Source organism: Mus pahari, chromosome X, assembly GCF_900095145.1.
Source record: "Mus pahari chromosome X, PAHARI_EIJ_v1.1, whole genome shotgun sequence".
NCBI classification, from domain to species: Eukaryota; Metazoa; Chordata; class Mammalia; order Rodentia; family Muridae; genus Mus; species Mus pahari.
This window is the reverse complement of record NC_034613.1, coordinates 67,705,510-67,717,374: the sequence shown is the minus strand read 5'-3', so window position 1 is coordinate 67,717,374 and position 11,865 is coordinate 67,705,510. Positions and strand designations below refer to the sequence as shown.

Here is an 11,865-nt window from a genome sequence, read left to right as displayed (position 1 = left end):
GTTTTTTATTATTCCAGATGAATTTGCAGATCACCCTTTCTAACTCTGTGAAGAATTGGGTTGGAATTTTGATGGGCATTGCATTGAGTCTGTAGATTGCTTTTGGCAGGATGGCCATTTTGACTATGTTAGTCCTGCCAATCCATGAGCATGGGAGATCTTTCCATCTCCAGGCTGACTTTAACTTAGAAATCTGCCTGCCTCTGCCTGCCAAGTGCTGGGATTAAAGACATGCGCCACCTCTACCCGGCTTTTATAGAGTAATTCATGGGAGAAGTCATATTAACATACATTGATGCATGACTCCATCATGTCATTGTAGTTCCTGGTCTTTGCAGGCACCATAGATTGTTTTCTGGAGCCATACTATATCTCATCAGCATCTCATCAGCACTGAATTTCCATCCTCCTTGTACGACACATCCTTCTTTTTTATCTTTCTTGAGCTCTCACTGTGTTTTATAAACTGGTTCTATGCTTTAGTGTCCCGTGGATCAGTGATAATCTCACTTGCACTCTAGTTAATTAAATAAAAATAACTTTGCTTTTCCTCTTTATTATAACAATAATCATATTCTTCCAAGTAGTAAAATGAACTGTGTACATGTGTTTTGTTTTTTACATTAATATAGTCCATATCACATAAGGTTCAATACCGTATTTATACTTTTGTTTAGTAAAGTTGACTCCTCTGGTACTGTGAACATACTTGGTATAAAGGTATAATCATGTAAATAAAAACATACCAGGAAATATTTACTTCACATGCTGTATTATTATGTACATATTTTGTATTTGCTTCTAAATATTGATTTAGCACAACTATCTTATTTTATAGATATGTGTCTATACTAGTTAGCTATTCTTTCTTGTTTCATATTGGTATATTTTATATAGTTTTCACAGGCCACAAAAGGTTTAGTATTAGTTTACAGTGATTATTTCTTTTGTGGTTTGCCTATCATACCAAGGAGAAACGAATTTTAGTGAGAAGATGGATGACGTGTGTCTTACCTAATTTGATTTCCATATTTCCAGATAGGGACAATTAAAGTTTTTATTCCAGGGCTTAGTAAGGTAACTAATGAGCAAACTAGATTTTATACATTTTTTAGTCTAAGAAAAGTAAATCCACTGCAACTTCCATTTGATCTTCTAGCAATTGAGTTTTGTGTGACAATTGTTTCTTTACCTAATATATTTATTCTTGAAATAATTCCAGTTTGACAAGATTGTTTTTTTTTATTGTTTCTTATTATGGCATCTCAATGAAAAATATTCCTTGAGACATATTTCATTGTAGGGTGGCCATAGTTAATACTAATGTACCATGTGTACTTATATACATGTGTACATTTGTGAAAAGAAATTTCAAGTATCTTCTCAAAAATGAATGATGGCCGTATGTGGTGTAGCACGCCTTTAATCACAGCACTTGGGAGGCAGAGGCAGGTGGATTTCTGAGTTTGAGGCCAGCCCAGTCTACAGAGTGAGTTCCAGGACAGTCAGGGCTATACAGAGAAACCCTGTCTCGAAAAAGCGAAACAAACAAACAAACAAAAAGAATGATGAATAGTTGAAGTAATTTGTGTAATCTTTGTGAATTTGTGAATTTTCGGGTTAGCAAATAAAACATGGGTCTTCCCTGCTTTTCCTTCATTATAAGGCCATTTCTTAGCTGTTGTGCAACCTAGGACTAAGTCAGTTGCTTTATCTTCCTCTTGATATCTTTCCACCTTCCTCAGAATATCACTATATTCATTGAACTTTGGAAGAAATTCATGTTTTTTTCTTTTACTTTCTTATTCTATGCTGCATATTTGAATATAAGATTTAGTGTCAAAATTAAAATTTTTATGTTGCTTTACCTCTAGGTATTTCAATAGTTGCGTTTTGATTTCTATGAGTATTATAATGACACCTTAAGAGTCTTATTAAATAATACACACACACACACATACACACACACACACACACATATATGGATAGGTTTTATATATGGACTTTCTTCTTTTATAGGGGAGTGCAAAAATGTGGAAGGTCCTTATATGTATGCAATAGAGGTAGAAGAAGGTACATCTGCGGAATGTGGCATAACATTTTCTCCAGTAGAAGTAAGTTCAGTTCTTTGTTACTTATGTTATCCAAGAGTAGTAGAATTACAGATTAAATATTTATGAATCTACCAGATATCACGTAAGTTCTGTTTTGAGCATTTCTGATTCTGATGAGTGATTATGCCTAGCTTTAACATTTAGTTCAGTATTATAGTTACTAGTTATGTCTAATTCATAGAGAAGTCTGATTTGTTGTCTTAAAAAAACATAATGTATCTTTAATTAGTTTACTCCTTGATGTGTTTGCAAATACTATTACAGAAAAAGAGTATCGTGGGAATGAGTTTTTTGAAATGGATATTAAAATAACACATTTCTGGTTTTTTCTTCTCAATTCTGTTATGAGAACAGTTTGCTTACATAAGATTCCATGGCAGGAGATGGAATTGGCAATGGTATGGTCAGATACAGTTAAATAAACTCAAAATAAAAACCCATCTGTTTTGCATAAGCAGAGTAATGTGATTCATCAGTTCTGAATGGATGCTCATTGTATGAGGGTGCTGAGTAGAGTATAGTACTAGATATGTTAAGTACCATCTTTGTTATCATGATCTTAGGGGCTTTTCATCTCTAAGTTTAAAATATGTGGGATTTTTTGTTTGGTTGATTTGGTTTTCCCCCACTGATTACCTCTTGAAACTTATTAAGGAAACAGTGGACAGTAGTTTGTGTGTCTGTGTATGGTGAGTCTGCATAATAACTTTAGTAGCATTGAGTATTGTTAACTTTTGTTTAAGCAATTGTATAGATGAGAAATGGTACCTCCTGATTTTTTTTTCATTTTTCTTTACATTTATTCATAGTGAGAGGGTTTTTTGGTGTGTGTGTGTGTGTGTGTGTGTGTGTGTGTGTGTGTGTGTTGTTCATGGAACAACCGGCAAGAGTCAGCTATCTCCCTCTGCTTGCCTTTTGGGTCCTGGGGAGTGAGCTAAAGTCAGTAGGTTTGGCAGCAAGCAATAATATCCCCTGAACCATCTCAGTGGGACGCATCCTATGATTTCAGTATCCATTTCCGTAATTTTCATGTAACACATCTTTGCTTATGCTAATGTTCTGCTATGTACATAATTTCTGTGAAATAACTTTCCTACACTTTACCTACATTTTCATCATCCAGATCAATTTATAATTGATATTATAATCTTATTTGTATATTTTTGATATAGTTAGAATTTTGTTGAGAAATTTGTTTGGCTCATTTTTTGGCTCTCTAACATTGTCTATAGCAGAATAGATACTTTTAATTTTTTATGATACAAATTAGTGATTCTCTATTTTAGGAATGAAATATTTGGTGTAGTATTTTGAAATCCTTGCCTACACAAGGAACACAGACTTTTCTATTTTTTCTTTATGTTTCAGCTTTTTTTTTTTATTATTTTTAATTTTATTGAATATTTTAATTATTTACATTTCAACTGTTATTGCCTTTCCTGGTTTCCCCTCTGCAAACCCCCCATACCATGCCCCCTCCCCCTGATTCTATGAGAGTGCTCTCCCACCTGTCCACCTACTCCCACTTCACTGCCCTGGCACTCCCCTACACTGGGGCATTGAGCCTTCACAGGACCAAGGACCTCTTTTCCCATTGATGCCAGATAAGGCCATCTTCTTCTACTTATACAGCTGTAGCCATGGGTTCTCCTTGATTGGTGGTTTAGTCCCTGGGAGCTCTGGGGCATCTGGTTGGTTGATGTTGTTCTTCCTATGGGGTTGCAAACCCCTTCAGCTCCTTCATTCCTTGCCATAACTTCTCCATTGGGGGCACCTGTGATCAGTCCAATGGATGGCTGTGAGCATCCACATGTGTATTTGTCAGGCACTAGCAGAGCCTTTCAGGAGGCAGCTATATCAGGCTCCTGTCAGCAAGCACTTCTTGGCATCTGCAATAGTGTCTGGGTTTGGTGTCTGCATATGGGATGGATCCTCAGGTGGGGTAGTCTTTCCTCCAGTCTCTGCTCTACTCTTTGTTCCCACATTTCTTTTCGACAGGAGCAATTCTGGGTTAAAATATTGGAGATTAGTTGGCCTCACCTCTTAACCTGGGGCCTTACCTAACTTCTGGATATGTTCTCTACAGGTTCTCCCTCCCCTTTGTTGGGTATTTCAGCTAATGTCATCCCCATTCGGTCCCGAATTTGAATATTTGATTCATTTTTGATAAACAGACACTTTATAAACTATTTACCTCATAGTTTTAGCAACTTATTTTTGACATGAGGATTAGTGTACCTTTAGTTTCATTAATATTTTTCATACTGCAAGATAATTTTATTTTCACCAAAAAGTTCATTTTGATGATACAATGTATTTAAAACCCTCAAAGTTATAAATAATTCTTTTTGTCTTTTTTCTCTTGACAGGTGGCAACATATAACTTTAGCTTTCCTGTCCTTATTAATTCCTTTAAGGCTTCAGATCTCTACTGTGAATATTTGTCACAGCAAAAGGTTTTGATGCCAAGCGTCTCACCACTTATTCCACCGTGCTTTGTTCAAGCTACTGGTATGTAATAGGAAACGGTCAACCAAATGGATTATACTTAGTCAAAGATTTACACTTAATATCTAAAAGTTAAAAAAAATCATTTTAATTTTTTAAAATTTGAAATAGTAGAAAATTAAGTCACTACTCAATTTCTTTATATGTGAATGAAATCATGAATGCATGAGTTGGTATCCTGATTACTATTACAAATATATGCATATTTGACTCTTTCAAAAAAATAGAAGAATCAAAACCAACCAATTTGCTATTATGGAATTATTATGAAAATTTAAACAAAATATAAATTCAATTAAAACACAATGATGTGAAAGTAAAGTGGAATAATGTCAATTTTTTCAAAATATTTCCTGGAAGGGGATATAATTACTTTAGAAATAACTTATAAATAAATATTTCTAAGCATATTGAATATTTTAAATACTTGATGAACATTTTTCTGCCCATATTCTAAGAATATTTAAATGAAAAACGTTATATATATGTAAAAATATACTCTCAACACGCTTTAGTTTTGCTGTTTATCATATATGCATATTTATTTTTCCTGAAAGTCAAATATTGCAAAGATCTAATTTACTGAGTTAAATTGTCAATAAAAAATATTGATGGGTGTGAGATCTCTTTATCATTATATAGCAGATAGAAACAGAATTCTCATTAAATTACTATGCCAAATTAAATTTGTTATTCATTAAAAATTTTTGGATACCATGAAACCTTTATGAATTTAAAAATGTTGACCTTAAGATAGCTTTTCTTCCTTCCTTCCTTCCTTCCTTCCTTCCTTCCTTCCTTCCTTCCTTCCTCTCTCTGTTTCTCTGTTTTTCTTTCTCTTTCCCCCTTTCCTTCTTCCCTTCCCTCCCCTCCTCTCCCCTCCCCTCCCCTCCCCTCCCCCTCCTCTCTCCTCTCTCTCTCTCTTCTCTCTCTCTCTCTCTCTCTCTCTCTCTCTCCTCTTTCTCTCTTCCTTCTCTCTTTCTTTCTTTCTTTCTTTCTCTTCCTTTTCTCCTCCTCCTCCTCCTCCTTCTTCTTCTTCTTCTTCTTCTTCTTCTTCTTCTTCTTCTTCTCTCTCTCTCTCTCTCTCTCTCTCTCCTTCACGTTAAATCCAATATCAGCCCTTAATCTCTGCCCGGTAACCCCTCATGTATATCCTCCACGCTTTCCACCTTCCCCTTCTCAAAAGAAGCCCCACTATGTATGTCAACCCCCCACCAACATTCTCCCCCTCATTAAGTCACTGGGAGAGTGCAAGGATCCTTTCACACTAAGGCCAGGCAAGGCAGTCCACTTAGGGGTGCAGGATACACAGGTAGTCAGCCAACAGGCTCAGGGACAGCCCCTGTTCCAGTTGTTGGGGGACCTGCATGAAGACCAAGCTGCTCACCTGCTACATATGTGGAAGGGGGCCTAGGTCCAGACTCTACTCACTCTTTGGTTGGTGAGTTAGTTTCTGGGAACACCTACTGCTCCCCGTTAGTTGACTCTCTTGGTCTTCATGTGGAGTCCCTGTCCTTTGGGTCCCTCAATCTTTTCTACACCTCTTCCATAAGACTCCCCAAGCTCTATCCAAAGTTTGGATGTGACTCTTTGCTTCTCTTTCCAGTGGCTGCTGGGTGGAGCTTTTCTGAGGATAGTTATGCTAGGTTTCTGTCTGCAAGGTTAACAGAATATCATAGTGCCAGGGATTGTTTCTTGTCTGTGGTATGGGTCTCAATTTAGGGGCAGTCTTTGGTTGGCTATTTCCACAGTAGCACTTGCTGAAGGAGACAGAGGCAGGAGAACCATGAGTTTGAGGCCAGCCCAGGCTACATTAAGACAGCTTTGACCATGTTGGAATGGTTACTGGATGGTCTTTCCTTCAGTTTTTGCTTCAGTTTTGTCCATACATTTCTTTTAGACAGGAAGGATTCTATGTCAAAATTTTGAAGATAGGTTGGTGAACCCGTACCTCCACTGGGGGCCCTGTCTATCTACTGAAGGTGGTCTCTTCAGGTTCCATCTCTCCATTGTTGGGAATTTCGGCTAAGATCATCTCCATTCAGTCCTGGGAGCCTCTCACGTCCCAGGTCTCTGGGATTTTTCTAGAGTTTTCCCTCCCCACTCCCTATGGCTGCATATTTTCATGCATTCTCCTGGCACTCTGGACATCTCTCCTGCTTCTTCCTATACCTGATCTTGCTCCTCTTCATCCTACCCTTCTACTATCCCACCTAAGTCACTCCCTCCCTCTGTCTTGCATGATTATTTTGTTGTGAATTCTCTTTGTATCCCATCTTTAAATTGGGTTATTTGGTTTTTGGAGGTTAACTTCTTGAGATCTTTATATATTTTGGGTATTAGCCCTCTATGGGATGTAGTGTTAGTGAAAATCTTTTCCCAATATGTAGGTTACCAGTTTGTCTTACTGACAATGTCCTTTACCTTACAGAAGCCTTTCAGTTTCATGAGATACTATTTGTCTATTGCTGTTCTTTGAGCCTGAGCCATTGCTGTTCTGTTCAGGAAATTTTCCCTTGTACCAATCCATTTGAGGCTATTTCCAATTTTCTCTTCTATTAGATTCAGTGCATCTTGTTTTATGTTGAGTTCCTTAATCCACTTAGACTTTAGCATTGTGCAAGGGGTTAAATATGGATTTATTTTCATTTTTTTCTATGTGCAGATTGCCAGTTAGACTAGCACCATTTATTGAAGATGCTTTCTTTTTTCTACTGTATGGTTTTTACTTCTTTGTCAAAGATCAATGACCATAGGTGTATGGGTTATTTCTGGGTCTTCAATCAATTACATTGATCTACCTATCTGGCTCTGTACCAATACCATGTGATTTTTATCACTATTGCCCTGTAATAGAGCCTGAGGTCTGAGATGGTAATTCCCCCAGCAGTTCTTTTATTTTTGGGAATTGTTTTGGTTATTTTGTTTTTATTTGTTTGTTTGTTTGTTTTTCCATATGAAGTTGAGGATTGATCTTTCCATAACTGTGAATGTTTGTGTTGGAATTTTGATGGGATTGCATTAAATCTGTAGATTGCTTTTGGTAAGATGTCCATTTTACTATATAATTTCTACTGATCCATTATACAATGATTTCCTTTAAAATTTCCTGTGTGTTTAACCTCAATTTCTTTTGATTATTGCATGCTTTTATACATTTATTGTTGACTCTCAAAATGCTGACTTAGATACTGTATATTGCATTTTTGTCATTCTGAATAGTAAGCCTGTTTTAATGTTTGTAAGAGTCTGACATACTATGCTTTTAGTATTTGGTTGTTCAGTTCCCTTAGAAAGTGTTGGATGAGAAATCTGTCTCATGAACACTATGTTCATTCATCTTTAATTGAAATCATGCTTTCCAGATGATACTAGAATATGTCAAAGCAAATTGTGAGTTTATGTATATATTCTAGATAACATTTTCTTCTTGTTATACCATATATTATGGTTAATTTACAAATGGAAAAGCCACTTTGTATGCATTTCTTATTTTGGATCTACTATGACTTGTCTTAGTGTTTCCCATTACTGCCATTGGGTATGATATGATGGTGCAAAGCACCAGTGCCTGGCAAACACAGAAGTGGATGCTCACAGTCATCTATTGGATGGAACTCAGGGCCCCCAATGGAGGAGCTAGAGAAAGTACCCAAGGAGCTGAAGGATCTGCAACCCTATAGGTGGAACAATATCAACTAACCAGTACCTCCAGAGCTCCTGTCTCTAGCTGCATATGTAGCAGAAGATGGCCTAGTCAGCCATCATTGGGAAGAGAGGCCCCTAGGTCTTGCAAACTTTATATGACCTAGTACAGGGGAACACCAGGGTCAAGAAGTGGGAGTGGATGGGTATGGGAGCAGGGCGGGTGAAGGGTATAGGGGATTTTCGGGATAGCATTTGAAATGTAAATAAAGAAAATATCTAATAAAAATAAATAAAAATAGCATCCCTGATTATAAAAAAAATTTTTCTTGTTATATATATCCCAACCATTTGCTAAAGCAGTCATCAATTTAATTGATATAATGAAAGATGTATATGCTGAATACATTTATAGGATCATAAATTGGTTTATGTTTATATACTACATACTTATGAGACTATATGTCTTTTTCATTAAGGATTGAAATATTTCAGAAATATATTTAAAACAGAAAGGAAAAGACTAGGTAAAAATGACCCCTTATGTTTTTTTTTGTTTGTTTTACAGAAGTCTGTATTCCTGCATAACTGTAGAGTATTGGTTATTCAATAAATTTGTCACTTATTTATTTTTCTTGCATTCCAGTCATGTTTTGCTTCTCCATTTCAGCATGATTTATACTTCAGCATTGAGATCATATTATCACCACTTGTACTTTCTTATTCCTATATTACATATATTTTTTTGGTTTCGGTTTTCCCCATGTCAATTCTTATTGTCTTATTTTACATACAAGTTATTGCCACTAAAAATTTATAAGATGTGTAAATATGTAAACTAAGGTATCTTAGAAATGTTTAAATGGAATTTTATATTTTTACTGGGAGTAAGAAATAGAAACCGTCTTAACTTTATTATTTTATTTTAGAAAATATACTAAATAATATATACATTCTGTTTATTAATATTTTATCTATGTTTACTTTTCTTTTAAAGTGTTGCGGGCACCCTTGGAATTATCAAGCACTGTGTTTCTCTTTAAAATCCCATTATATGAACTTCAGCATAATAAGGAAGTCACACGAATTCAGGTATATAGATAAATAATAGACTTTGTAACTCATAATTATTTGGTAATTTTGGGTTTTCACCTACATAATTGATGTTTGAACCATTTGCTATTTGCAATTTGCCACATTTAAATATCTGTCACAGGTTTCCAAAGTGGACGTGAACAAAGGGTCTTAACATTGCCCAAACTTGTATGTTCTAGCTGTTTTTGTTTCTTTGTATGTACCAGTTGAAGGGTTGTTTTTCCTGTACTGTCTAAGACTGTATAGCTTTTAGAAAATGGAGCTGACCATAAATTAGGAAGTCTGGCTCAGCCCAAGATGCAACAAGCTACACTGCATGTTCAAGGACAGGCAGGGTGTGAGGGAAGTCTCCAGTCTCCGGGCTCTTGTTCTAGGCATCTTGACAGGTGTACATGTTAACATGTGAACATTTTAAAACAAAAGTTTCACAATAAGCTAGTTTTCCTCTTTGCTTTTTCCAAAGCTTACTGAGCCTCTGCCAAAAACTATTGAAAATAAAATAGATATTTTAAACTCACAGCATAAAAAATTCAGTAATTTTTAAAAATAAATTCCATGTATGTACAAGTCTCATATGTGTAACTGAAAAGGCAACTTTAGTGACTTTAAATTTATTCTAAATTTGAAAAATGCTCTTCTGAAATGGGAGATGATTTTACAGTCTTGAACTTTGATTTAATTGCTGTAATACATGTGACTAGTGTACAAAGATTCTAAATCACCTGTTATCATTTGATTATGATTAAGGTATTGACAGGAGCCAAAATTCTTTCTGAAACTTTAGAGGAACATTCCTAGCATTGCCTTCTTAAGCATTTAGAACACAGTCACAATTCTTTTCTATGGGTCTAGTGGAGAAATATTATAGCAGTGTCATTGACATCACATGAAAAGCATTACATGGCATCATAATGACTCATTGCAATTTCTGGGTTTTGTTAGTGTTCTCCAATTTCTTAGACAGTACTTTGGCATTGATGTAATAAACTTCAACGAATTAGGGGATATAAAGAACACATTTACATATATAGTCTAGGTTTTCTATACGAAAGGACTCTTAAATATATTAATAATTTATAACAAAAGAATAAGGAAATTTATGTTCATACTGATGTAGGAAAACAAAAGAAAGCCCTTTAGATTGGCCATTTGGAATGTTAATAGCATCACAATCAAATTCTCAGATCTTGTTTTTAACAACTAAATTTTACAATGCAATTATTAATTTTTAAAAATTTCATCTTTTGTGTACCTATATGAATAGGATCTTGTCTTATATAATATTTCAAAAAAAACAGTTCTTTGGTCATTGGATATTGGCAGAATTGACAAATATTTCAAAAGTGGCATATTCAAATTTACTGCACTGATTGGAAGCCTGAAACCAAATGAAAAGTATACTATTTCCATACATTTCTGTCCGAGTAAGTATTTTTGTGTTTTTAAAACACTTTAAAAACAATTTATGTATATTAGTGTTTTACCTGCATATTTGTGCATATACCTTGTGTCTACCTGGGGCCTGCTGAGGTCCGAAGTAGGTGGTGGATCTACTGGAACTGGTTGTGAGCTACCATGCAGGGGCTTAGGTCCTGACTGCTGAGCCATCTTTTCAGTGGCCTTGACAGCCTTTCTTAATCTTCAAAGCTGGGAGAATTTCACTCATGACACCCCTTAAGATTCTCTAGGCAGTTTGTTTTGTCACCTTCATATCTTAAATATCAAAATATATTAGCAGTATTTGTTAAAGCATTGGAAACAACTGAAAAGAAAAAAAAGTCATGTCATACTACTTCCATGTATTTTTTTTTATTTTCCCTTATGCAGTAAACATCTCTTTCCCACTGTATATATCCCCCCATGAAGTAGATATTAAAAGATTTGCTCCAGTTCTAGACAAATTATACTTGAAGAAATGTTCTTTTTAAAATAATGCTTCATTTCTATTTACTTTTCCTCAGGTTGCATTGTTCCTGTGTAAGCTAGTCTATCCCACTGAGCTGTAATAGCATAGTACCTTTTTAATATTAATGATTACAGTATGTACACATTTGTATGTAAACTAATTTCTACCACTTTCTTTCCATAGAAAAGCCCATAACATACCTAGCTGATGTTGCTATACGTTTAAATGATAATTTATTTGACTATAGAATATTACATCTGATTGGAGAGATACAATTACCAAAGATATCTTTTGATCCATCATTTATATGTTTTACTCCTGTTCCTTTGGATGTTACAACTGGGGTAGATATCAGAATTTTGCCACAAAACTATTTCAGGTAAATCCCCAATATGATTTTTATATATCTTTATGTGCATTTTTTTCTATTTCTGTTATATGAAAATTGTATGTCATGTCATACTTCTTACTATAGTTGGGAAGCACTATTAGAATATTTCAGTGTATACTGACATTTTAAAGATACAAAATAGCCTTTCTAGTCATTTATTTTCTTGTTGTTTTTTTTTTTAATCTATCTGTATGGAATTAGAAACA

The 11,865-nt window shown here is 35.1% G+C and overlaps 1 protein-coding gene across 1 annotated transcript in view; it reads left to right on the top strand.

Annotated features, from left to right (window-relative positions):
• Cfap47 (cilia and flagella associated protein 47) overlaps window positions 1-11,865 on the top strand; it is a 210,187-nt gene that overhangs the window by 47,270 nt on the left and 151,052 nt on the right. Inside the window, exons 21-25 of the mRNA XM_021188546.2 lie at window positions 2,020-2,114; window positions 4,484-4,625; window positions 9,265-9,359; window positions 10,627-10,786; window positions 11,452-11,647. Coding sequence (XP_021044205.2) covers window positions 2,020-2,114; window positions 4,484-4,625; window positions 9,265-9,359; window positions 10,627-10,786; window positions 11,452-11,647 — 688 coding nt within the window. The remainder of the gene's footprint in view (window positions 1-2,019; window positions 2,115-4,483; window positions 4,626-9,264; window positions 9,360-10,626; window positions 10,787-11,451; window positions 11,648-11,865) is intronic.